Below are 26,494 nucleotides of genomic sequence, written 5' to 3'. Positions count from 1 at the left end.
GAAGGTTTTTTGTTTTTGGGGGTTTTTTTGAACTACGAAAAAAAGGGCAATCATCAACTACATAAATTATGATACAACCTTGGAAGCGACAGAAGGTTTTTAAAGTTTTTTTAAAGAAGAATATGAAAAAAGGGCAATCATCAACTACATAAATTATGATACAACCTGGGAAGCGACAGAAGTTTTTTTCTTTTCTTTTTTTTTTGAAATATGAAAAAAGGGCAATCATCAACTACAAAAATGTGGCATTCTTCTGTTAATCAGGCTTAAGGTCACTTTAAGATACATGAAAGGGCAACTAAAGAGAAATCTACAAGCTTTCATAAAGAGCCAGGTAATTATCAGGTTTGTACCTTAGCAGCGATGTCCGGCTTAGCACCACGTTCCAGCAGTAGGGACAGCATGTCGGTGTGGCCCTCCTGGGCAGCCAGATGGATTGGGCTGATACCCTGCTTGGTCATGGAGTTGGAATCAGCACCGTACTCCAGCAGTGTAGTGGCCACGTCAAGCTGGTTCTTCTTGGCAGCGATGTGGAGAGGAGTGAAGCCGTTCTGCATGGAGAAGAAATGGGGGAAGGAGTGAGGATACGCATTCATCAACAATTTGTTACTGCATCAGCTTAACGAACTTTTCAACAAAATTTTGCTTGACATGTTAGGTTTATGTTCTTCTGCCGCGTACCTAACAGACACCTTCATTGTTCGCCATCTGTGATGTCAACTGATGGAAACTCAACTTCTCAAAAAAAGAAGAAAAAAAAAAAGGAACCTAGTTCGCGCTGCGAATGACTCTTAGCCAATGATAGCTCTTCATTGACCTCAGTGAGAGGACTGTTTTGGGCATGCGATGTCATATACAAAATGTCTATAAGAAGTTAACAACTCGACTGTAATTTGCAAAGAAAAACCAGTTCCTTTGGGACATTTGCTAAGAGATTTGCATGAAGGTGTTTAGTGACATACCCTCAAGAAGGAACGTTGATCAGGGAGTGTAAGGGTTGGGTCAGGGATATTCGGACCGAGGGGGGGGGGGTGGGGGTTACGTACCTGTGCCACAGTGTGTGGTGATGCACCCTGGTCAAGCAGAAGCATAGCAACGTCTGGATTGTCATAATGGGCTGCAATGTGCAGAGGGGTTAACCCATTCTGTAACAAATTTAATAAAGAACACAATTTAGACTTCTAGATTGTCAAATATTGAATGGCTTCATAGTATAATCTATACACTGAAGAACAAAGCAATGCCCTAAAAACACAACCAGATATTTTAGATCAAAAGTCTCCAACATCAGTAGTTTTCAATGGCTTTTTCAATGGCTTAAACAAACAAACAATGCGAGCTTGGCATTTTTTAATTTTTTTTTTAATATATAGATACAATAGGGGCCTATTTATTTATTTATTTATTTATTTATTATTTTTTTTTTTTCCTTTCTTTCTTTTGACCCACCCACAAACAATTTAGAATTTTTTATATATTTTTTTCTTCTTCCCTTTGAGAAGAAAAACCTGACAGACAAGTTGTCAGACTTACCTGTGCTGTAGCGTCAGGTGATGCATAGTTTCTCAATAGAAGGGAAGCCACACCAAGGCGACCGTACTTAGCAGCTACGTGCAGCGGAGTAAACTCTTTCTGTGGTGGGAAAAAATCAAGGGGAGGTAGTTCGAGTTAGTAGAGGCAACTACTCTTCATATTTCCCGTGGGTAGAAAGGTCCAATCTCATCAGGTATTAAAGGGACACAATGCCTTCGGAATGGGCGCTTTGGGCCTTAAAAGCGTTTGTCATAAAACGAATATGGTTGGAAAGTTGTTTTGAAAGTAGAACATAAAGATTCAAACATATATCCTTTATAAGCGTGTGAACCCAGGAATCACACCCAAGTTTATGCTACAGCCTTGGAAGCGACAGCCAGGGGATCACCTTAAGGGGGTGCAACTTTTTGTTCCTCTTTTTTTTCTTCTTCAGAAATCAAATCATAAACAAATGTTTGAATCAAGTTTGTCATTATTCATATCAATCAGTGTTTGATTACAATAACCTTGCTTTATCCTGCTGAAGTTGGCACATCCTTTTTTCAAACTATAAAACATCTTAACAGAGAAATTTACAGCAAGAGTTCGTCGTACCTTTGTCTGCATTGACAGGGACGCTCCGTGCTCCAATAAGACGGCTGCAACATCCTCCATCCCCTCCCTAGAAGCGATGTGAAGTGCTGTGTAGTGATCTCGCGTCTGCGCATCGGGGGACGCACCATTCTCTAGCAGCAGGGTGACGATCTCCACGTTGCCCAGGCGGGCGGCGATGTGCAGAGGGGTCTGGTTCTCGGTGGCTTTGGCGTCCACCTTTGCACCGTTGCGTAGAAGGACGCGGATAATGTCGATTTGGTTTGCGCGAGCTGCGAGATGGAGGGCAGTCTCACCACGCTAGAGGTTGAAGAGAGAAGGGGGATTAAGAAATAGTAACAAACATAAGAACTTGATAACTTTATGAGTTCCGATATATACTCCGCGGCAGTAGAATAAGTGTTCTAAAAACGCAGTAAGTAAATTATTCTGGTAAGCATAATTTTGTTGTGCTACTTATACAGGTTTAAATGCACAGGTGTGATGTGGCAAAGTCTGCAGCCAAAACAAGCTAGAAACACTAGGACGAGCTCCATCTGTGAGCTGAGCACAACCACTTGCCTTACCAAACACACTTCACTTACAGCTTTATGTTCTGTCGAAAGTTACATTTATTTCAAGGACGTTTAGAAACCTGTATCAAGCTTACCACATTGGTTTCGTCCACGCTAGCGCCATGGTTGATCAGGTAGCCAACGATGTTTATGTTGCCCATGAAAGCAGACACATGAAGTGGAGTCAGTCCGGACTAAAGGATTGAAAAAATCACAAAGAAATATTTAAAAGGGCGGGATTTAAACCAACGACCTCTGGATCTAGCCAGGCAGACAACTTAAAGTTTTGACTGGTCTTTCGAGTTTTTATAACTGGCATTTGGCCAGCTAACCAGTGTTAATGGAGAACATTGAATTGGCAAGCAAAGCAATGACTGTCCGCCAAAATGCCCCAATTAAAACCAGAGTGAATTTTTGCTGAATCGCCTACTGGCACAAAAGAATATCAATTGTATCTATGATTCCTTATCGCACAATGTTCTGAAAACAAAGAGATCTTTTGGCCAGCAAACCACTGAAGGGTGGAATGCTGTGAAAGATGAAATAATCATTCTCAAATGAGAAGATTTTGTTCTTCTTCTGGGTTCTACATACCTCTGTTGTTGCATGAATGGAAGCGCCATACTTAAGGAGCAGCTCAATCACCTTGACGCGGTTCTTCTTACAGGCGATGTGGAGCGGGGTGAATCCATTCTGAAGACAAACAAGATCGGGTAAAATTAAAAAAGTTACCGCTGGGGGTGGGGGTGTAAAAACCCTCTTCTCTTGGAAATGGCAGAGCTGTCAACATTTGCATCTTGTAATCAGGAAAATTTTGTAAGACAATCAGGAAGATATTTATACTTGTATTCCTTTTGACCTCCAAGAATGCCCTTTTTAAAGGACGTCCAGCAGAACGGCCAATTTCATTTTCTTTCAAAGCTCATTATTTTAATCCATTTTTGATGTTATTTATCAGGAAGGAAGTCGTCGATATAAACAAAGATATTTTAGGGCATTTAAAGTAACAATAGTTTATTTGTTTGTTTAATTTAAAAAACTAAAAATTTCACCACTGTTGGCCATTTTTTGCTTGTGTCTGCTTAATGTTTCCAACAAACGACTCCTTAAGTTTGATTGCATCAAATAAATTGACAACTCACCAGAGCTCGGGCACTTGGGTTGCCTTTCTGTCCAGCAGTAGTTTGGCCACACGATGGTGACCACAATGACCGGCCACGTGGAGTGGGGTCAGATAGTCCACGGTCACGTCGTCCACTGGGGCCTTGTGGTAGAGTAGAAGACGAGCACTGTCTACATGGTCACCTTGGGCTGCCATGTGCAGGGGCGCCAGTCCATTCTGTAAATCACAAAAATGAAGAAAGCTTTAACGGTGCTGTTGTTTGAGTTTCTCTGGATAATTCAATGCTAGAGTGTGACCAGAGCTCGTTGCCTGCAAATTGCCCCGTCGGACATGGCCTCAAGCCCTTGAGATGTGATATTCTTTGGTTACTCAAATCAAGCTATTTAAGTGTACCTTGGTCTTGGCAGAGATTGGTGCGCCCCTCTCAAGGAGCTGGTCAACGCATTGATCGTGACCGCTACGGGCAGAGCAGTGAAGTGGTGTCAGTCCATCCTACAAACAGAGAGAGAAAAGTTAGGTTATCCTGAGGTTTTCAAAGCAATAAATTATTCCAATACTTTAGGTGTTTCTAATCAGCAGAGTGTGGGTTCAAGTCCCGGTTGTGTCACTTGTGTTCTTGAGCAAGATACTTTACCGCATTTGGATGGGCCATTAGGCTGTAGGTCCCGTGTACTAGGAATGGTAGTACAAATAAAAAGAACCCAGGTTCACATACATTTGAAGCAAGCACCCTTGTTTACATGTTTCCTCAGGCTTATGTGCTACAGATATAAGTTTAACTTATGAGGAACTCAAAAAGAAAGTATACTTTTGGTTTTGGAACTTTTTGATTATTTAAAACTTATATAAATATAGATGTGTAAAAAGAAACATCAAAGTTCTGTGAACTTACATGTACAAAGTAAGTTTTTAGGGTCATTTATTTCTGGGGAAATAACCAAAGGTATACCTTCCCTTTAAATGTTCTAATAATGAGAAGTCTTAATCCTAAACTTACCCTAGTCTTGGCATCGATTCTAGCTCCTCGGTCCAGCAGGGTGTTGACCATGTTGACGCGGCCCCACTTGGCAGCGACATGCAATGGCGTGATGTTATTTCTGGCTGCGTGGTCAACCGACGCACCCCTCTGCAGAAGCAGGGTGGCTACGTTGACGTGACCGTAGTGGGCTGCGATGTGGAGAGGGGTGAAACCACTCTGTAGGAGGGGGGGGGGATTGTGATAGCAAACAGGGTGAGAATCATTGCCGACAAGAAAATCTGACTCTAGGATGACAATTTTAGGAGTGGGCCACGAAATAACCTACAGCACCCACAGCAATTGCCCTGTGCTTTTGCTGTGGTGCCCTTTGCAAAGTTCCAATACAATTTTACATTTTCCTTAAAGAAAGTGCCCCTTACCAGAAGAAAATTGCTGCGCCGCATCAAGAAAAAATTCAAGCGCTATGAAATTGGGCCTAGGTTGAACCAAGGTATTCTTGCCACCGTGTGCTTGAGGCAGTGCATCATTGTTTCTTCTCTCCACACAGGAGTACAACCCCAAATTAATGACCCAACAAAGCCAATTTGATATTGTGTTTGATAAGCCTCATAAGTGCTGTCGATCCGAAGAGCGTCCTCAACCAAAGGAGCTGAGAAAATAAACGGATTGTCGGCCAAACGTCTAGGGGGAAAGAATAACACCATGAGCCTCATTGGGGAATATATGCCCAGTGCGCTTAAGTATTCTAAATCCCTTTAAATCCTTCTACACCATTAAAAAAAAGGAAAAAACAGTACTATATGTTTTCTTTTTCTTATAGTTGATGACAAGGCAATGATTTCTTCTCGTTTAAAAGCTTAGAATTGACTCCTAGCATTGGCTACCATCACTGAGGTGAGCAAGATATAGGTTAGAATGGTCCCTTGTGTTGAATAAAGCCAGGGAGAGGGCCCAATTTCATAGAGCTGCTTAAGCACAACATTTTCCTTCAGCAAAAAAAAAATCCTTGCTTAGTAAAATCAAATTACGGCCAAGACTCAACTCAATTGTTATGCGAAGTGAACAACAGCTAAATACCAGTCACAAGCAATGTATATGGCATGACATTTTGGCCAGTAACATGTGTAAAATAAGCGGGCTATTTTCGTGCTTAAGCAATTTTTTTGCTTAAGCAGCTCTATGAAATTGACCCCTGGTCTTAGAGACCCAATGATTTCATTGCAGGCCTGATACGACTTGGTGCCCTTGAAATGCTACTCAAGACATTTACATTTAAAATACCGTGGTGCCCTTACCCTTTTCAGAAACGAAGAACACAGGCCTGTCTATGTGATGTTAGCTTTCTATGCTTTGATTGGTCTGGCGTGATGTAGTTTGTTAGCATGCATTCTCGATTAGGAAATGCTTACCTTTGATGTGATGTCTGGGTTATGTCCGCTCTGCAGCAGCAGCAGGGCGGCTTTGGTGTCGTCGCGGCGAGAGCAGATGTGCAGGGCGGGTAGGCGGGTCTTCCCTGCCCGATCATTCTCCAGCAAGACTGCGACGACCTTGTCATGTCCTTGTTGTAGAGCAACTGCGAGGGGCGTGTAGCCATCCTACAAGTGCCAAAAACATACCCCAAGAGACAAAAAGTTAGGTACGACTCTGGTAATATTGTAATTCATCTTCAGATTTATTTTCAGGGCTTGAACTTATCACTGGACCACAGGCCTGTAGCCTGAAGCCATCCTTAAATGTCAAACACATACCCACAAAAAGTAAACAGTCCTGATTTTACCTCATTAAATTTCTTTTACATCCTAAGGCGCAACACCATTTCCATTATGAGCAAAAAAGAGTCTACATCTGAATTCAGTTTTTTGTTTTCCCAACAGAAACATATAATTAAACCCTAAAGCATATAAGTACATTATTTTCCTGTTGTTGATGTTTTCCATTTGCTGTTGTAGCAAGAACAAAACAAATTGAAGTAAAGCAAGAAGCGGATTCTTAAGTTTTAATCAGAGGTACCCTCAAATAAAGATGTACATTTAAAATCTGACAATTTATACAGTAACAAACACATCAACACGGATTAAGGAAAATAAATGTCTAGTAGATATACAAGCATGCAGGTATATGTACATGTAGGAAAATGGCTTTAAAACAGTACTGGCAGTTTCGAATGATATTCAAATTATATTCTGAATTAACAACAACAAATTGACGAGAAATAAATCAGAACTTGGGGGAACATTTATTAAAACAACAAAATGATTTTGATCCTTTTTTTTTTTTTTTTTTTGCTATTCCGATATCAGGGAGAATAGGCCACATACAAAAAAGAGATAAAAACAAACAAATTCATTAAACAAATTAATTATGTTTGAAACGCTTGCAGACTTTTATTAAAACTTGTTTTATTTTAGTTGTTATTGACACATTGCATTCAGGTCCCACTTGCAGGAAAGGAGAATGACTTTCAAAAATATCAAACACAAAAACAATATTAGTGATTTGAAAATTCCCCCCCCCCCCCCCCAAGAACACCTTAGGTTTTAGGAATCAATTAAACAGTTAAGTGTAGATAGAAAAGGTTACATGTGCACAGAATTTTGTTATTTTTATTTTGCCTTGGTTTTTTTCCCAAGAAGTTAATTTTGAAAAAAAATTACCTTTCAAATGTTTGGAACTATAATCTCATGTCAGATTTTAGCAAGTGTCTAACTGGTCTAACTATAGATTTTAAATAATTTATTTTAGGAGCATGCATTTTTTTCAAAATCTCTTTCCTTTAATTGTCATTTTTCATAACCTATGATAAAGACAGAACATAAAGCCAACACCAACTACACAACAAAATAAATGATCTCAAGGTCATCAAAAATAAACAGACCAAAAACAAAAACATAATTTTCAAGGTCACAAAAAACGTTAATTCATTGTTCAATTTTAAAATCAAGCAACAAGAGAGAAAACAAATCCCTTTTTTCCTCAAAATGAATAAATATATTGAAAAATTAAAATTACGTACATGTACAGTTTGGATTTTTACCTGTAGTGGAAACGCTTTTGCAACCGGATTTCACCTTTAAAAATAATCAGTTTACAATCTGCCAAAACTTAAAGAGGCTTGCGTGTAGTGTTTAATATTTCCCTCTCAAAAGAAAAACCATACAACTAACATTATTTTCTGAAACTTTAAAATCCCCCTTTAAGCCAGAAGAACTTAAACCCATCCAAGTTTGATTTTGTTTGGAGTGAGAAAAGATTTTCAACTTCCACGCAATCCTCAAAAAAGTGTGTACACAAGTTTGTACAAAGGTGAAACAATTTCATTCACTGCAGTAACACACAACAAATTGCCTAATTTTGTACTACTTCGTCTAAGAAAGTTTGAAAAAACATCACTGACGTTTTTTGAAATGACTAAAGACGCAGAGGGCTTCGAGAAAAGACATACATGTATACGGATATTGAAGAGACACAAACAAACAAACACCCAACAAACAAACAAACTAACAGTGACCTTAAAAAGAGCTTTTAATTCAGGCGATCTTACGATTGGACAAAAGTGCTAGAACAACCATTAACGACGGTAACCAAGTTTCCATGAAAAAAAATTCTATGAAAATTTTTCTCATAACGATAAAGGTTTAAATCAAAACAAAATCTCAAATTGTGTAGCATATTTGAACCAGGGTCAGATTTTAGTTTTATTCGAAGCAACCATTGTTGCTGTTGTTGTTATTATCTTCTTTTAAAATTTCAAGAGTTGCAACCACAATTTTGATGACATTTGATGACATTTGACCAGAATTTCTTCGCTCAAAAGTATTCTCTTACTTACATTTTTAAAACAACAAAAGAGCAACTAGTACTTGTTTTTCCACAAAATCGGAACTCAATGACCTTTTTGGAACCAACATCAAACTTTCAAAAGCGACACAGTTGTTCTAAATAGTGCAACTACTATTTAAGGAAAGCAGAATTATGCAAATGGCTTTTTTTTTCTCTCATCATGCTCTGTAAAAACAAACGTACTTTCATTACTGTTTACAAAAGGTTAGGTTGGCCAGATCTCTTAAAAACAGGAAGATCCAAAAAAAGGGCAATTACTTAAAAGGCAAAATTTATTCACCGGTAAAAAAAAAAAAAAAACTGTAGGTGTGAAATATACTTATAAACATTAGATTTTGGCGTTAAATAAATACCGCAAGGCACTTGTGAACATACGCAATGGGGTAAAGTACTTTTGGGGGGAATTTTTAGAAGATCAAATTTAACTCTTTATTTGTTTTGAGGCATTGCATTGTGATGTATCAATTTGATTCGGTTTGCGGTAACGCCATGTGTGTACTACTATGCTTTGTAGATTCATGTTTCGGGGGAACTAGGTCTTGTTTTTTTTATTCTACTGCTGCAGGGCAGATTTTGAAACTCGGAGCCAAGTATTCTCAGGAATTCCAAAATCTACTCATCGGCAGTATAAAAAAAGCAAGACCTAGCACCAAAAATCTACAAGCAAAGAAGGTATAAACATGATTTTGCTGCAAACTGCATACAACTCACATACAAAAGTACACAATTCAAAAGTTTTTTTTTTAAGAATTTGCTTTGTAAACCTCCAGAACACAAAATTTGAACTTCAATTTCATGAATTACAAAACATAATTCTTGCATTTTTGTTGTTGCATAATTTCAAACCTGATCTCAAAGATGAACCTAACTATTCTGGAAACCAATGTACATCGCATATTTATGTCATTGCTTCTCCCGAAGCGCTGATTTTAACAAAAGTCTTCTCCACTTAATGACTTGTTTACTCTTTGGCCTTGGTGATAGGAAAAATATTTCTCAAGATTGCCTGTTTCGTTTTTTGTGATTATTATCATTTTTTCAAGATTTTATTTTGATTATTATTATAATTATTTCCTTCTTTCTTTGTTTTTGTTTGGGGGGGTGTTATCTGACAGTAAGTGGTATATCATTTGAACAAATCTTGCAGTCGTACATTATGCATTAACAGACCACGAGCAAAATTTGATGCAAAAGATTATCTTCGTTAAAAAAGTCATCTAAAACGGCCAGTACTGTTACCATGGCAACCACATCTGACTTTCAAAACACACACACAAGAAAACATCATTCACTGCTACTGTTTTGGTTAATAGAACACGCTACAGTGTAATGTAAAAGACAACAAAGTCACGCCAGAGGAAGAAAAAAAGAAAAAAATACACATGAATTTTTGATCGGGGGATTAAATTTACGGTTTGAGTGCTAACTCTTTTGTGTTTGGGGTCCTACCATGCAGATGAGGTGCTAGTTAACGATGGCGACCAATAAGCGTGCATATCTAGGCTAGGTCAAGTACATGCGACAAACTTGCGTGAGAAACAAAGCTGCTTGCACACGTCTCAGGCCTTCCCCTATGGGTTGACCGTTAAAACAGTCACTTCTACTTTTCAGAGACCATTCATTTCTGTCTACTCGTCACAAATTGCCCCATAATTGCTACTATTGTTTATTTCTTTAATCAAATTTCTTTAATCAGTGTCAAATGAAATAAATTGAAACAGAAAACTTAGTTTTATGTTTAAAAATTGGTATACTATTAAACAAACTAGATTGGAAAAACGTCATATCCGGATATGACTCTTACTTTGACCTCTTTATTATGCCCCACCCCCAAAATAGCCCTGTGTTGGAATCACTATGTGGACATTCCTTTGTGCTTTACACGTACACTTAGGAAAAATCCTTTTCTTGAACATTGTAAATAACAGTGTGTGGACGTGTGTAAGTCCACATAGTGTTTTAAGTCCCTGCACTATGTGAACTTCTTTTGCTCTCAGGTCCATACTTAGTAGTGTTTAAACATCCAGGCCGCACCCCCCCCCCCCCCAACTGCCACCCCCCTCCAAATAATCAATTATAAAGAAGTTAGACAGATTGAAGATGCGTTTTAGTGGGACAAAACAAGGGTGTACAGTGAGTGTCAGTGAAGTTATGCTTAAGAAAAGAGCTTTCTGGATTGGTGTTAAGGAGGAAAAAAAGTAGAAAGTCTCCAAGAGCACTGTACACACACAAAAATAACTTGACAAACACTCCTCAAAAAATGTTTTACATGTACACCAATTATCTAGGGTCAGGATACACACACAAAAATAGTACACTAACACTGGTGATGTTTTGTTTGTTTTCTGTTTTCTACAATCATACACAAGAAGATTATAATATAAATGTACAATCGGAGCTCACGGTTGTCGTGACTTACGTACCTCCTGCTTCGGAGGGTACTTGGGCCGCGATTGGTGTTGCAAAAGCGTTTCCACGATTTTATAATGGCCCTGCTGAGTGGCGACCTCGAGCGGAACGAATCCGCCCTACGGGGTTCGGGATGGGTGGTCGAAGGGGGTAGGTTACGGTTAATGGTGCAGAGGGAGGGGGGACCGGTGGGTATGCAACGCCAAATGTTTATACACAATTCATTTTGTTCCCACAGCATGCGTGTATAAGAGAAAGACAAGACATTAATAAAGAGTGAAAGGGGAAAGGTATACATATAAACAAATGCAGGTCCAAAATACCACAATCAGACGAAACTCTTGTGTTGATAAAAAGTTTGAAAATGATATTTTGTCGCAAATTATTCAAAGTTTTTGAAAAGAGTGGCAAAGTTTTTTCAAGAGTGGCACATTTTTGTTTTCAATCAACTTGTCTCTTCCAACTTGAGGATTGGAATCATCAAAACATTTAATATTAATTTTTAGCAATTAATATACAGTTTAAAAATTGTTTTGTTTTAACTAGAACATTTTCAGGCACCGAAAGCTTGTTAAAACATATCATTTTTTCAATCTGAAATTTAATTCACAGCAATCTTACCACCCTCAAGTAATAAACCACACTGGAATTTTGAAAAAATAGTTTTGGGATTGTTTAGGAACTCCACCACCTGAGCTATCTAGCCCTTTGTTGGCGGTCCCCTATTGTGTCAAAGTCTTTGTTCAGGGGGTGCCAGCTAGAAGCTGATCTTAGCGTTCTAAACGTATGCCCCAATCTCGACATAAACGGTCAAATATTGCTACTGTTTTGACTGATTTAAAAGAAAACTTGTTTTAGGAGAACTTGAACTTGCCAACTGGGGAAAATTTCATAGAGCTTCTTAAGCACAAAAACCAGCTAAGCGCAAACCAACTTTGCTTAGCCGAGTGGGGTTATCAGCCAAAGCACTATATTATGTTCGTAGTTTGTGCCTGGTACCCTGCTTATTTGTGCTAAGCAGACATTTTGTGAATCAGAAGTTCTATGAAATTGGACCCAGATTAGTTGGATCCAAGTCAAAATGGGGTTGAAATCTTTATGGGGTTTTGTTCGGGAGGTGGGGGAAGGTTCGAGGTGTTAAGATGTTCTTACCTCTGTCGCAAGGTTCTGGTTGGCGTTATTGTTCAGTAGATATTTGACGACCTCCTCATGGTTCTCCTGGGCGGCCATGTACAGCGGAGTGAAGCCGCTCTATGATTATGAAAACGGTGAGGAGAAAAGTGAGTTTTAAGTGAGAAACAATCACCGCGAACACAGAGTTGTGACGCAAGAATTTGCTTGGCATTCTTGAACTTTAAAATGGCTCATCTGGTCCGTGAATACATAAGGTTTCATTGCCTTTTAACAATTGAGAAAATTTCTATTCCCCCTGGACAGGATGCCAGTCCATCGCAGGTTACTCCCCAGCTCTCGCATGGTACCCATTAACGTGTAAAAGCAGTAAAATTGCAGTCTTTAAAACACAAACGAGAAAACTTCATGTATCGTAAGAGGAAATCTAGACAGTATTTCAAAAACAAACGGCAAAAACAGCACACTGCATCCCAAACACTGCACAAACAAAACTAGACAATGTAAAAAAGAAAAGTAGATACAAAAATGAAAAAACACATGGATATTACGATTTTGTTGTTGTTGAAAACTTACCATCGATTTCCGTATTTATTCCCCCTTACATTTCAATAACCAAATGCTGTTTGAAAATATATTATTCTACCCAAATCTGTCCAGTTATTATTTGTTAAAACTAACTCATTAGCATAGGGAGCTTTCCCCTTGACATTAGAATAAAATATAACCGATTACTTCATTATAAGTTTATGATCTCCGGTTAATAAAACATTAACTTGCTGATATATTATCTCCAAGTTAAAGTTAGTTGACGCTTTACCAAAATATTAGTGACCATCAAGTACAACTACCACCTCGTACTGTTTGCGTTCTAAAATTCCTCCCATTAGCATTTTGTAAACTACTTTTGTTACTATGTATTCTCAGAAAAAATAAAAACAGTGCAAAATCTAATACATGTTTTAGTTGTTGCAGTACCAGCAACTAAAATATAGAATTTGAACTGTCTCTAGCTACTGCGCAATCTATAGTGTTATGAAGTCCCACAATGTAATTCCTAGGCCAGTGCCCATTTTCATACAGTTGCTTAGGCATAACAAGTAGCTAAGCAGAACAAAATCATGCTAAGCAGAATAAGGTTACCAGCCAAAATACCATGTCACATGTACAACTTGTGACTGGTACCCTGATCCTTTTTGCTTAGCAGGAAATTGTTAAGCAATCTCTGCTAAAAGCAGCATCATGAAATTGGGCCCTGGTCTTTAACCATGTTTGCTCTGACTATCTTTGAGAGCAAATTAATTATTTCTTCTAAACTACTTCTACACGTTGCACTCCTTTATAGAGCAATGACAATGATTCTGTTGAAAAATAATTTGTAAATTACCAACTAGTTCAGTAAACTCAAGATCGTACACCTCTAAGGTAATCAGCTGTTCCTTTCTTCAAATAGCATCTCAAGTCACTTTTTTTTTAAAGGTCAAATAGGATGTACAACTTTGCCCAAGTCAAGACAAGTCACACAATGAATGTTTGAAGAGAAAATAACAAGTTAATTTATTATTATTGTTATTCTTTTTCCCCCCTTTTTTTTCTTCTTCTTCTTCTTCTTTTTTTTTTTTTTTTTTTGGGGGGGGGGTTCAGTACAAGGCAAGTCAAAGGTCAAATTTGTCCATGCAATGTCAAAGGTCATTATTTTACCTGAATCATACCTTAGTAAAGTAATGCTGTAGACTATTCGTTAATCTTCAAAATACCAATTGATAGTTTTAGCATTATGTTCTCATTAATATTCAAACTAATCCCAGATACTGCTTAATACCACTCCAGCTCAGTCTAAGTCTTGCCACTTTAGAAGGCAAAAAAAGTTGGCAATGATGTGAAAAAGCTTGTGATAGGCTGCTTTATGATTGGTGCAAAATGAAAAAAAAAGGCTCTGATTGGTTGTCGGCTGTTGAGGGTCTCAACCAATCCACTTGGCTTACCTGTACACCGGGCTGCTTTTGTTTGTTGTTGCGAATCTAAGAGTGTCAAAATCAAGGTAGTTTTTTTTTTTTTTTTTTCGGTTTCCAATTTTTATAGACTCTCACAGATGCTGGGTGGCAGCAATAATTTTTGGGTACTGGACAATTTTTGCAAAATACTACAAATGCTTAGGTTAGCCATTGAATGAAGTGCAGACAGTCTAACAAGAAACCAAAATTTGTAGAAAACTAGACCAGCATGCACCTCGATGCTGCGCGGCTACTGCGCACTTTCCCAGTATTTGCGAAATGATGTACCCACGATATCTGCTGCCACCGTGCATCCCAAAGTTTCCCACTGTTACACACACTCTAACTCAAAACTTGTCTAAGCCATTTTCCATTCAGAGTTTGCCGTGAAATGTTGCTTGTCCAAAGCAGATGAAAGTTGTAAAAATTAAAAATTATTACCACAAGCAGAAGAATTTGAATAAAATTATGAAACAATCATCTGAAGATTATCAAAGTAACTGCTGTAGTATGAATCAGGCGAGATATTTGGTCAAAGGAAAAAGTTGAATTTTTTTATCTTTTTTATTGACCTGGGGTCAATTTCACAAAGAGTTAGGACTCATTTTATCGCAAGTTAGGCGAGTAACTCATCTTAACTTGGGATTAATCTTAAGGTCTGCATGCTACGGTGCAGGGTTGGGACTCGTCCTAAGTCCTAAGATTAGTCTTAAGTTAGGAAGAGTTTTGTGAAATCGATGGCAGCACACATAAAGGCTGTAATACACTTTTCAAGCCTTACATGTATTTAAAAAAATTATAAGACTAAAGCAGGAAGAATTGATCATGCCCCATGAGTAGCTACATGTACGGAGTATTTATACATTTTAACTCTCAAATGTTTTAAAGCATTTCAGTATCAATTTCCCTTTACTGAAGCCCAGCCCACCCCATTTTCTTAGTACTGTTGCATTCAAGAGCTACCTCTCTATTTACCTAGAGTAGGATATAAAGGTAAAAACATAGAATTCAAATGAAGAAAAGAATTCAACGAAGAGTTACCTGAGACTGAACATTGACGTTGGCGCCATGGTCCACTAGGGCCTTCACGATTGGCTGTTGACCGGCCAATGAGGCGATGTGCAGGGCGGTGTTCCCTTTCTGAAATGGCAAAAGAAACGTAAATGTAATTGAAAGGGCTAGTAAGAAAGATTTTAATAAATAAATCAAGTAAGGCCACTTTACATAAGTGTTACTTGACAAAAGCAAATGAAAAAAATCTTGTGGCGTTCCATGGTCCGAGTGGTTCAGAGCATCGAATTAAAGCCTTGGTGTTTCTGATCGGCAGAGTGTGGGTTCAAGTCCCTGTCATGACACTTGTGTCCTTGAGCAACATACTTTACTATAATTGCTTTGTCCTTCAGATGGGATATTCAGCCCTCTGTCACATACTAAGATTGGTAGCGCTTGTCAAATAACCCAGAACATTTATTCAAGGGAATACATAGTGCTAGAGGGGTGTGGTGTGTCTTTTAAAAACCCTTTAAACAAATTTGGACACACAGTTTTTCAATTTCCAGCAAATTTGGACACCCTTTATCAAATCCTGGCTTAAAACTGTTTTCTTTACTAAACGGAATCTCTCCTCAAAATAAAGCATGCCCCAGACTAACCCCCAAACAAATTCCAATGCATTTTTCCCCAGCCAGTTGACATTTCGATAACACGATCTTCATCAACAAAGTCTAAGTACCACAAGTGTATCAAAAATAATGTTCTTGAGGGAACAGCAATCCACGTGGCTGTGTCTATCCTCTTAGAAAGGATATTGTCTATAAATCAGAATGGTTTAAATAAACGAGATAAAAACCGAGTCTGTGTTCACAGTGGCTTTGTGCGTACGTCTAATAAAGACAGAGGTTGTTTTGAACCTCATCCCCTCATCAACTCAATATTAAGGGGGCATGTCGGTTTTATTATTACCCCCGGTTGTTCCTACTGATGAAAACGACACCATCTTGCCCCCTGAAGGGAAGTTGCGGGGGATAAGTCCGGAGTTGGTGCACGCTTAGCTAATCAAACACGACCACCTCCGAAAGCCCCTATGGGTTCCGACTGAGTGAACTCACCCGAGAGGGGGAACAGCAATTATTGAAATTGCGTCTGGGTCTGGGGACCCGTGATCTGAACACTCTGTCTGGTGGCGGGCTCGGAAAGAGAAAAAAAGGTAAGACGTCTTGAGACGTGATGAGCTGAATGCAGGATTGCTCTCAGCTGCTGCTTTGTATGTTCTTTTTTGCGTTTTTTTTTGTTTTCTTCAATAGAAGGAACTGTTGTGAGATTTTGCTAGACATGCATAAATTTCGGTGGCCTAATAAAATACTTTCTTCCTCTTTTTTTTTCCCATCTTATTTTTCTTGAAACAAAAACAGTTTTGAAGGATGTTTGAAGCAGGCATGGTGTAGAAAATAAAGAATAACTGTATGTATCTAGTAAACTTATAGGTACAACCTGTTCAATGAGACTTCTCGATGATAAAAGAGAACTGACTGTTTATCAGTTAAATTGGGGTTGAAAAAAAAGAAGTTTGGCCAGACCGGGATTCGAACCAACAACCTACGGACTAACATTAGGCGCTCTACCAACTAAGCTATCTAGCCCCAAAGTTAGCGGTCTGCCTATTTTGTCAATATCTTTCTTTGAGGGTTCCAGGTAGAAGACATACAGCCTGATAGCCCCAGATCCAGTTAATTCAAAAGGCATTGGTTAAAATCCAGCTCTATAATGTAGTTAAGTGTGCAATGTTCAACCTCAAATTATTTTGGGTATGATTATTTTTAGTATAATATTTTACCTTGGTGGCGGCGTCAACATTAGCTCCTCTCTTCAATAATTCCTTGACGATGTTCAGGTGTCCTTCTTTGGAGCTCAGATGAAGAGCATTCAAACCATTCTAAAAGACACAAGAGAAGTGAACATTTTGAATAATTAAATAAGTTTTTATTAAAAAGGCAAACTGCATCGAATGATTATATTCTGCAACAATGCATGATTGAAACGTATCAATGCAGTCCACAAATCATACACCTTCCATATCTTGGTACGTGCGGCAGAGTTCTGCAGAAAGACATTGGAGAGCCCCACGTGTTCTTGCTCACACGTGCGTCGTGGGCGGAGCCACCTGGATCGGTAAATTGTTTAGACTGCAGGACTTGCACACACAAAGTTGTGGGTTTGGATCCTACCAAGTATTGTCGTCTAGCTACTGAGTCACGATTTACTGATTAGTGCAATATCATAATCATAGACAGTAAAAACCAACGTTAGTTTGAGAGAGATTTGTTGTTGCCAGCTTGGTGCATATCCCCATTGTGAGAGTTTGCAGAGTTCCCTTGGTGGGAAGATCATCTAAACAAACAAACAAACAAACAAACAAACAAACAAACAAACACTGTGCATGTAATGCCACAATTCTGAACCTTGCAGAAGAGCTTGATAACTTCAAACTTCTACTCTGTCCGACTGACAGCATGTCTCACTATGTTCTTCTTAATTTAAAGCCTGTCTTTTTGGTCCTTCAACAACCCAAGTCGCCCTCGGCAAACCCTGGTCGTAAGGGGGTCCAAATCACTACTAACAGCCATTTGAGGGGCCAATCATCAGAATCACCTGCTGTCATAAGCATCTTAAATTATGCAAGGGCCCTCCGAGCAAATTGATAAGACTTGTCAAAGAAAACGCCGGGAAGTTAGGTAGAATCTCTTGAAAAAATTTATCATGAAAGGATGTGAAGAATTTTCTGGAATGTCCGAACAGATGGAAGGTTACAGCTTGCACAAATGAATACATTTAATATCTTCAAAGCTCTTTTTTTTTTTTTTTTTTTTTTTTCCAGTTTCCTCCTTATTTTTGGGGGGTTTGTAAATTTAATGTAAGAATCATTGGTGATAACCATTTGCCAATTTCATCACGCTGCTTTGAAGACCAACAATATTCTGCTAAGCAGGAATTGATCACCAGCAACAATGTGTATAAAGCAAATACCTGATTCTAAACATGCTAATAAGTATTTGGCCTGAGCAAACAATGACACGAAAGTGTTTGTGATTTCTTGTTTGTGTTCTTGTTGTTTTTTTTCTTAGCCTTCGAGAAAGATTCTGCTAGGATCAAAACTATTTTTTAATACCATAGGTCCCCCTTTCTTTTTATAGAAAGGCAGGGTCCACCACCATCCAGATTTAAGTGACTAATCAATGCCTATTCTTTTTTACCTTGATCAGTTGTCCTTCCATAGCCAGCGTTTTGCAATTGTGGTACTCCACAATCAATACTCATTAGTGGTAACCAGTCCTAAACGATCGCAGATCTACGTGTACTACAGACATGTCAGCCAAACACAATGTTTTAACTGGCTGTGAGACAGATTGTGTATAATACACACACCTTAGCTGTACTGAAGCATGTACCCTGAAACCCTGAAGATTTATGATATGTACACAATTGTACATGTACCTGTATAAATCCATCTAAACTTACAGACATGTTGTCCATGTACAAAATTTAAAGTGACTGTGAAACAGACTTAGTAGACATACACACCTTAGCTAAATGTATACCCTGTCTCCTGTCTCACTAAAGATTTATGACATGTACACAATTGTACCTGTATAAATCAATCTGAAATTAATGTTATGTAACGTGTCATTGACCTGTGTTGGGAGGGGGGGGGGGGGGGGGTCTCTAAAGTTTCATTTCATGTCAATAAATGGGTCAGCTTCAAGTATACAAAAAAGTGGCGCTTACAGAAGCGGGGAATTGCACTGGTTAGAAGAGAATTCTGGCTTGCCTGTGCGAACTCCACGTTACTAGGCATTCTTTGTTCACATAGCTAACGCAGAGCCATAAAACCAAACAACATCCTAATTTTGATTTTCTTCGCAGTCCACTTTCCGTATTTAATCTAGCATACCCGTACACGTATGACCAAGGAGTGAAATTGACCAATGGGACAACATTACACCGTTCCTAAAGTCAGCTCAGGCATGTTGTTATATGCCAGCCAAACAACCACATCTTGCACGCTTTGTCGATTAGACAATTTAGCGCACAGCAGTCAAACGAAGACGGACATCGATCACGTGATGATAGTGGAGGCAAGAAAAGAAAAAAACTAGATTTTTTTAATTTCTCTTCGACCCTTTATACCTTCTGCTTGACCATGGAAGGTATAATCCAGTCAGATTGCTTGTCTGATAAGTAAGCGTGCATGGCTAATGTCACAAAGCCGCTATTGCTTATCTACCGACCAATCTGATTGGTCGTGACATGGTCAACAGGCAAGTTGTCGAGACTTAGCCGTGGAGCCGAAAACACTTGAATTTTCAAGCGATCAAGTAATTTCAAATCTAAATTGTAATCCAGTGTGTTAAGTTTGGCTTCATTTCAGACTCAGGCGAGTGAAAGAATGTGAGGGATTCTTGCAAGGATTATCAGCTTGTCTGTTCACGGTGATTGGAAAATGTAAAGTGCATTGAAATTATAATTATTGATGGTACAAACGAACTGGTTATTGTCCATGTAAAGCAGTATTACATTTACATTATGTAGTTTTGTAATACACTATCACAACTTGTAAACAATGTCAAAATAAAATCCTGAGAGACACGGATGAGTAAATAAATTCAATTAACGTAAAATTGTTCTGACAACTGCCTGATAATTTTCATGCTAGAGTTAGAAGTCAGGGTTACGGATTAAGAACAAGAAAATATATACTAGGAGTGTTGGAGCATAGGTGGATCGGAACATTGGAAGCATAATGGACAGAATTGAAGGTGCAAGAAGGGAGAAAAAGTAATATCAAAATTTGCAACAAATATTATAAAAACTTGATGTATATCCACCTCATCGTAGCACCCATCAATCAGGCCTCTCATCAGACACTGGAATATCTCATCCAGAATCTGTTTTTGCCGCTTATTGAAGTCTGCGTCCAAGCGGAACTTGTTCGGTACCTCCACAGTCATCTTCCCGAGAAGTTTCAGCTCGCGCATTATCTCCATAGTGCTGGCCATTTTTTAAAACTCTTGTGTTGCGGATTGATTTCCTTGAGCGGTGTCCCCGTGAGTTTCAGAGTTTGCTGTAAGGGCTTCGCTGAATTCCAACTTCCAAGCTATTCCAAGGGGTCTCTTAACAGAGATATAATGTATGTGTTGTTAATAAAAGCTTTGAAAGGCTCTCTTTCCCAATCTTTAATGTTCTTGTAGTTGATTAAAAACCCAACTTTGATGGTCCTTTGAAAAACTTATCACAGTAAGAAGCTTCCTTCTACAGGTTTGTAGACCGTAAGAAGTCATCACTTGCAAATGATATTTTCCATGAAAATAAAGAAATGTTTGGTATCTCTGATTGTTTTTTGTTTTTTCCCAGGACAAATCTTAAAATCTCACTTTCCGGGAACAGGCTGGTTCCTAAGTGTTTGGCACACACACAAGTCGAGTATCAAAATAGATTTGCATCCTATATATTCAGGTAATATTGGAGTTTTTTTTCCAATGTTTCACATCCAATTAGAGAAGGTACAAGTTGCCGTGGCAACCCGTAATAAGGCACAATGTTACCGAGTTACGGCGTTAGTTGCAATCAAGTTCGAGTCTGTGTTTCTTGTGATGACATCGATGCCAATTCATAAGAATCCCAAATCAGTGTCTGTAAATCTTCCCGGCTGAAATCCAACTCGCCGAAAAATGGACGGCGTGTCAATTTGTAGAATGTTGAACACCTTTATGAGAAAAAGTGCAGGGTGAATCCTCAACAAACAAGTGTTGTTGTTCAGTTCAAAGCAGTCCACATGTGTATTGTTTGCCGGCTTGATTCAGGATTAACTGTAGTTGAGCAAACACGAAGCCTAGACCACACTGATGAATTTTAATCACCGCCTCAAATCAGAAGTGTTAACGACAGTGATACATTTGATCGAGACTCTAATAAAGAATGAGAGGGGGGGTAACAGAAAGAAATGATATTTCCTGTGCGTGAATTGTGTCTCAACACGCTCTGCTGACAATAATCCAGATGGATTGATCATTCGTTCCGATGTGAATGTTGAAGGGGGAAGCATCAATTCATGAGACGGAGTGTGCTTCTAACCTTATAAAACACATTAAATGCTGAACCAGTAGGTCCGTCATGTATTCACACCGACTTTGTCCCCCTACAGTTTGCATAGGAGTTTTTTTACGAGAACTTTTTTCGAAAGGCTACCCTTTGAAAGGTAATTTCTTATTCAGCGTTCGGTGATTTCAAATTCTTTCGCTTTTCCGTCATCGAAGCAGAGTAATCTGGATTAACAGAGATAATTTGTACCCAGTACGTGGATTATAAAAAACACTAATCCTCACGGATAATCATTTGCAAAAAGGAACGCTGTGTAAAACTATTTGTAGACAAAATATACTGGAAGACTTTGATTTATATAGTAAGGGGCACCCGAAGACGACACAACAATCCGGCAGGTCAGCCGAGGAAGATGCAGAAGAAGAAAACAAGCGGCTGGTTTTTTTTATCCACCGGGCGATTGCTCCTCGCTCCTTTCACTCCAAAACATCTGAGGAGAAACAGAGGTCTAAGAATCCCCTTAGGGTAAATGAAGACATCAAAGCAAGGTGGAAGATTTTTTCTCTCTTTCTCGGTGACCGCAAACGGACAGATGATGAAGAAGGGTTCCAGTAGCACGACTCTCTCACAAACCAACCTGTCCCGACATCTTCTCCCCAAAATTTCCACTGATTTCAGCTTGAATTCCTGTCACGCCGAGCCGTCGAGTCCGCAGTGTAAATACTAATGATTGGATATGTTCACAACCCAAGCCATTCGGGTGAATTTACTTCCCCAAACCACTGCGCCGAGAGATTGCTATGCATGTGTGCTGCCTATTGCCGATAGTGTCTAGCGCTCCACTCCTATATTACATTACACACTCATGATAGTGATAGGCAGTCGTCCACACACACACACACACACACACGCCAGTCACAGTGCATCCTGGGTAATTACTCGTTTCCCGTGATTCAGCAACTAGGTTCCTCTCCGAAGGTCTAGGGACGGTAGCCTCTCACCGAACGAAAAAAAGAAGAAAAAAAACAACCTGGCCCTGGTCAGGAGGGAAATAATTAGTAAGTATTGACTTTTCACTCAATCCGTTAATTATCCCCTCACAGCTACTGGTGGTGCAGCTCAACTGGGCCAACCAATGTCATCTCGTAACTGTTCATTTTCAACAACGAGGCCTTCCTCCAACTGCATAAACCTTCGGATGAAGCTCTGCAAGCAATTAGCCTAAACTCCGAAAGCCAATAGGCAGTGTCCTAAATAGACTAGTTGAGTAACCTCGAACTTCCTTTAGGCGTGGGCGCTCTTGCTGTGCGGGGAAAATTAAAGAACACTCGCTGGCTACCTTGGTTTTAATCGCCCTGGCAAACAACCAAACTACGTGGGGAGTTAAACTTGAAGTGTTTACAATGACCCAAGGCCGTTGCTATTCAAGTGAAAGTTTATGGTACACTAAAATTGACGGTCATTATCATTGGCCGTCCCTGGTAATATCCATTCTACGTGCTAATATCTGTGTAGATTCTGAACGAGGACAAGACAGCAGCACATTTTGTACAGCTCTTAAAGGGAACTTACAGCTTTTGTTTTGGGAACTGTTAGATTATTAAAATCCTAGTAAATTATATACCCTACAATATAACTAGCCCTTGAAAATTTTCATTTCAAAAGGTGGTAGTGTTTAATAATTGACCAGTTCAAAAAACAAAGTTGTTTTGGCGTACTCCCTATAACAGCTATAATGAGGCCAAAATATGCAAATTAAGCAAGTCAATGATTATTACATAACGGGACGACTATAAGTGCCCATGTAGCCAAAAAATAATCAATGTCCTTCACTGACAGACATATCTAGGGTAAGAGCTTACTTTGCATAATGGGTGTTGTAAATATTTATGCAAATGAAGTAAGGCAAAGAGCGTTGCAACTAGGATCAATGTTCATCCGATGTGTCATTTCTAAACACAGTGTTTTGTTTGAAGAGAACATAAGCACCAGAGTATGTGTGCTTTGATGAAGTGGGGATCGAAATTATTACTACACTACCAACCTGAGGCCGGCACCTTAAGCATTGGGCCAGTAGCCAGTAAAAATAAGCTTGTCCAATCGTGATTTTACTGGCCCAACACTAAAAGTGCTGGCCTCAGCCCTACGGTTTTGTCTTTTTCAGTTGACCAATAGACTACATTTAATATGACGTCACCGTTCAAACATCTGCCCAACAATTGGCGTCTATAAGTGTGTGTTCGGTGTGTGTGCCGTAGAAATCAAACCGAGAATGCTGTGTGCTGCATTGATGTACGCATGTGGCACGCATACGGTTTGCCCTCAATTTATTGACATAAATGTTTGCAAAAATGTTTGTATTGTGATTGCTTTTGTTCAATGTTTGAAACATTTTTATACAAATGTCACGGGTGCGATGCAACCCCCCCCCCACGTTTATTTTTATGTTACGTAATCATTTGCTTTACTTGCATGGCTAGCGCCCTCTGCGGGCTGCTTTCCGGTTCAAGAGCATTCTGTTTTGGGCCGAAGACCTTAACTGACGTCTTTGCGTGTCTTCACCCAACAGGTAAAGATCTTGTTATATTTTGCATTTAAATGTTTTCCTAATTACTACTTAGATTAAATAGTATGTAATAAGCACTATCCTCAAGTCTCAATTTGTTTATAGAATGTTGTTGACTTTAGTGGATATCTGGTTGCTTTTGCAACATCACGCTAGCTATTTATTGATTTGCGGTGTTTAGATATATTTATTACCTCTAGAGCCTTTCCTAATAATCTTAGCAGTGTTACTGAATGTAACATTTTGGAGATCCTTTAGTATATTTTATCATTGCTTCTGGGATTGGAAATAACCTGTTTATATTGCATTTCACCGTTAATTTGCCTTAAATCCAAGATGGCGGTCGCGTCCTTAATTTTGGCGCGAACCGCGAGTATTGTTTTATCGTTTCATTGTTTATTCTTTTAAAGTTTAGTTTATGTAATTATTATTGTATATTTTGTATGAGCATTCTGTTTTGGGCCGAAGACCTTAACTGACGTCTTTGCGTGTCTTCACCCAACAGATTCACCGTTTACAGATCTCAATAAAACTAAAGAGCTACTATATGATCAGACTTGCCGTTTCATGCCCGTACTTATTCCAAGGGTCACATTTGGTGGAGAATCCGGGTACGGGCATATCGACGACGGCATCAAGCATCACTTGATCGTCAGAGTACATTATACCCGTCAATCTTGTGACCGGTACAGATTACCCCATCAAGACGTTGAAGGCATCCCCAGCCAGGACAGCCGGGTTCCAGCGGGCAGAGCGGCCTTCCCCCCTGAACCCTGCCCCGCGGATCGGAGAGACCCTCAACACTCCAGACGTGAAGAATTTTGGACCGCCGTATCCTTACCATCGGACTTGGATCACCCGTGATTGAGCAACCTTATCCAGCCTCTTCAACGCCCCTGAGTGCCGGATGTTTTTTCTTCACGATCGGAACTGTTGAACATTTTCGCCAACATCAAGAACAAGTTTATCGCGGTGTTCTTGAACATTTTGCCAATAATAAAAATTTGCAGATTTCACGAACTCTCGCAAAGAATTCGATCGCCTCCATTTTGGACAAACTCATAGTTGTTTAAACTCATACGATCGGGAAAGCACCATCATCAGGACAATAAACACAATAGCATTGTCACACGGACTAAAGACCTCCTTTGTACTCTTCCACTGTGCCGATTAAGAGTGCGTTCGGTTGTTACCACCAGACAAGCAGCTGATGAACAATTCCCATTATGAACATTGACATTATTGGAATTTGATTGAATCAAGTCTCAATTGTATTTTGGATTCGGATTTGGTATTGTTGGTATTGTTAGGAGTCATTAATCTTGTCTGGCATTTAGACAGGTGTCCACTTAATGGGAGTAGGTACTTAAAGTTCTCATTCAGCTGAAAAGAACTTTAATCCATACATTGTTGTTTGCCTTTGGCGATGCTAAATTCCTGGGGTGTAAAAGAACACCTGTAAATTCTTTTGTATTGTATTTGAGACATTTTGATTGTCCAGCTGTGTGAAAGTTTCTCTTTATTACCTCAATTGGGTAGAGATAATTGAAGTCATTTCCTTCAGAATTGTCGCACGAAAATTCCATTGTTTCTGGTACTTCAATTGCGTACAGAATTTTTTCTTCTTCTGAATATTGATGTGTTCCAATTTGCATTCAAAGATTATATTTTGCTATTGCTGATTTGTTTTTGCATTGGTTACATTGATTGCATTTCATGATTGCTTCAGTTGGATTGATATTATCATTTTTTCTGACAGCCATTTTACATTTTGTGAAGGTATTGCATTGATGACCATTTTTTATACTTTTGAATTGTGTTCTTTTGCATACTTTGTCACTCTGTATTTTATCTTTGGACTGTGTTCTTGGAAGCATGTCTGACGAGGAAGAATTCCCATCGTCCACAGCAGCATTTGGTCACAGATCATCTCGTCGAACTCTTCCGAACAGACCTCAACATACCTCTCCCTTCCAAGAAGAACTAGGCGACATCCAGCAAACAACCGATCGCATGCTTTCGCAACTGGGAAACATCGAGCGAAGACTATCCCGAGGCTCACTGCATCAATCAGTTCCAGGTACTCATGCACAACGGTCAACTCCAATGATGTCTACCACATTGCCAAGGCAAGGGTCTTCTTCAAATGACTATCCTTTGAGGTCTAGCCAAGCGCCGAGGCAAGGTTCTTCTTCAACCGACTATCCAGTTCTCACACCTCAGAATCACCACCTACCTGACCGCAACTCCACTACGCTTTCATCTCATCACCGTTTACTTCCATCACATCAAGTGAAAAGTGTACCTATGTTTACAGGGCGTGACCAAGGTGCAACAATCGCCATTGAAGATTGGGTCCGAGACGTGAATTATCTCATCGAAACTACTTCGATGCCTGAAGAAATCCAGTTTTCTACCATCGTGAGATATCTTGGTGGCGCTGCAAGAAAACTTGTACTCAATCTCCATCCAACACATCAGACCCCAAGCCACGCCTTTGCAGAACTCAAAGCACAGTTCGGAGATGTATTCCTGACTGGTGATCCATTAGCCAGCTTCTATGAGCGTGTGAAACATCCCACCGAACTACCGAGCATCTACGCCGTCGAACTAGAGGCAACGCTGAGAACCATAGAGGAAAAGTCAACCCTAAGTCGCCCTTTTCCTAATAGAAACAGT

General features: G+C 39.3%; 1 protein-coding gene across 1 annotated transcript in view; it reads right to left on the bottom strand.

Moving 5' to 3' along the window:
* LOC139952861 (uncharacterized) overlaps positions 1 to 26,494 on the bottom strand; it is a 131,837-nt gene that overhangs the window by 69,984 nt on the left and 35,359 nt on the right. Inside the window, 15 exon segments of the mRNA XM_071952126.1 lie at positions 354 to 551; positions 1,047 to 1,145; positions 1,534 to 1,632; positions 2,128 to 2,424; positions 2,774 to 2,872; positions 3,273 to 3,371; positions 3,821 to 3,843; positions 3,846 to 4,017; positions 4,195 to 4,293; positions 4,799 to 4,996; positions 6,190 to 6,375; positions 11,044 to 11,148; positions 12,182 to 12,280; positions 15,196 to 15,294; positions 16,988 to 17,086. Of these exon segments, the coding sequence (XP_071808227.1) occupies positions 354 to 551; positions 1,047 to 1,145; positions 1,534 to 1,632; positions 2,128 to 2,424; positions 2,774 to 2,872; positions 3,273 to 3,371; positions 3,821 to 3,843; positions 3,846 to 4,017; positions 4,195 to 4,293; positions 4,799 to 4,996; positions 6,190 to 6,375; positions 11,044 to 11,148; positions 12,182 to 12,280; positions 15,196 to 15,294; positions 16,988 to 17,086 (1,971 nt within the window).

The sequence above is a fragment of the Asterias amurensis genome, chromosome 21 (genome assembly GCF_032118995.1).
Source record: "Asterias amurensis chromosome 21, ASM3211899v1".
In the NCBI taxonomy this organism is placed as follows: domain Eukaryota; kingdom Metazoa; phylum Echinodermata; class Asteroidea; order Forcipulatida; family Asteriidae; genus Asterias; species Asterias amurensis.
This window is presented reverse-complemented; position numbering and strand designations above follow the sequence as displayed.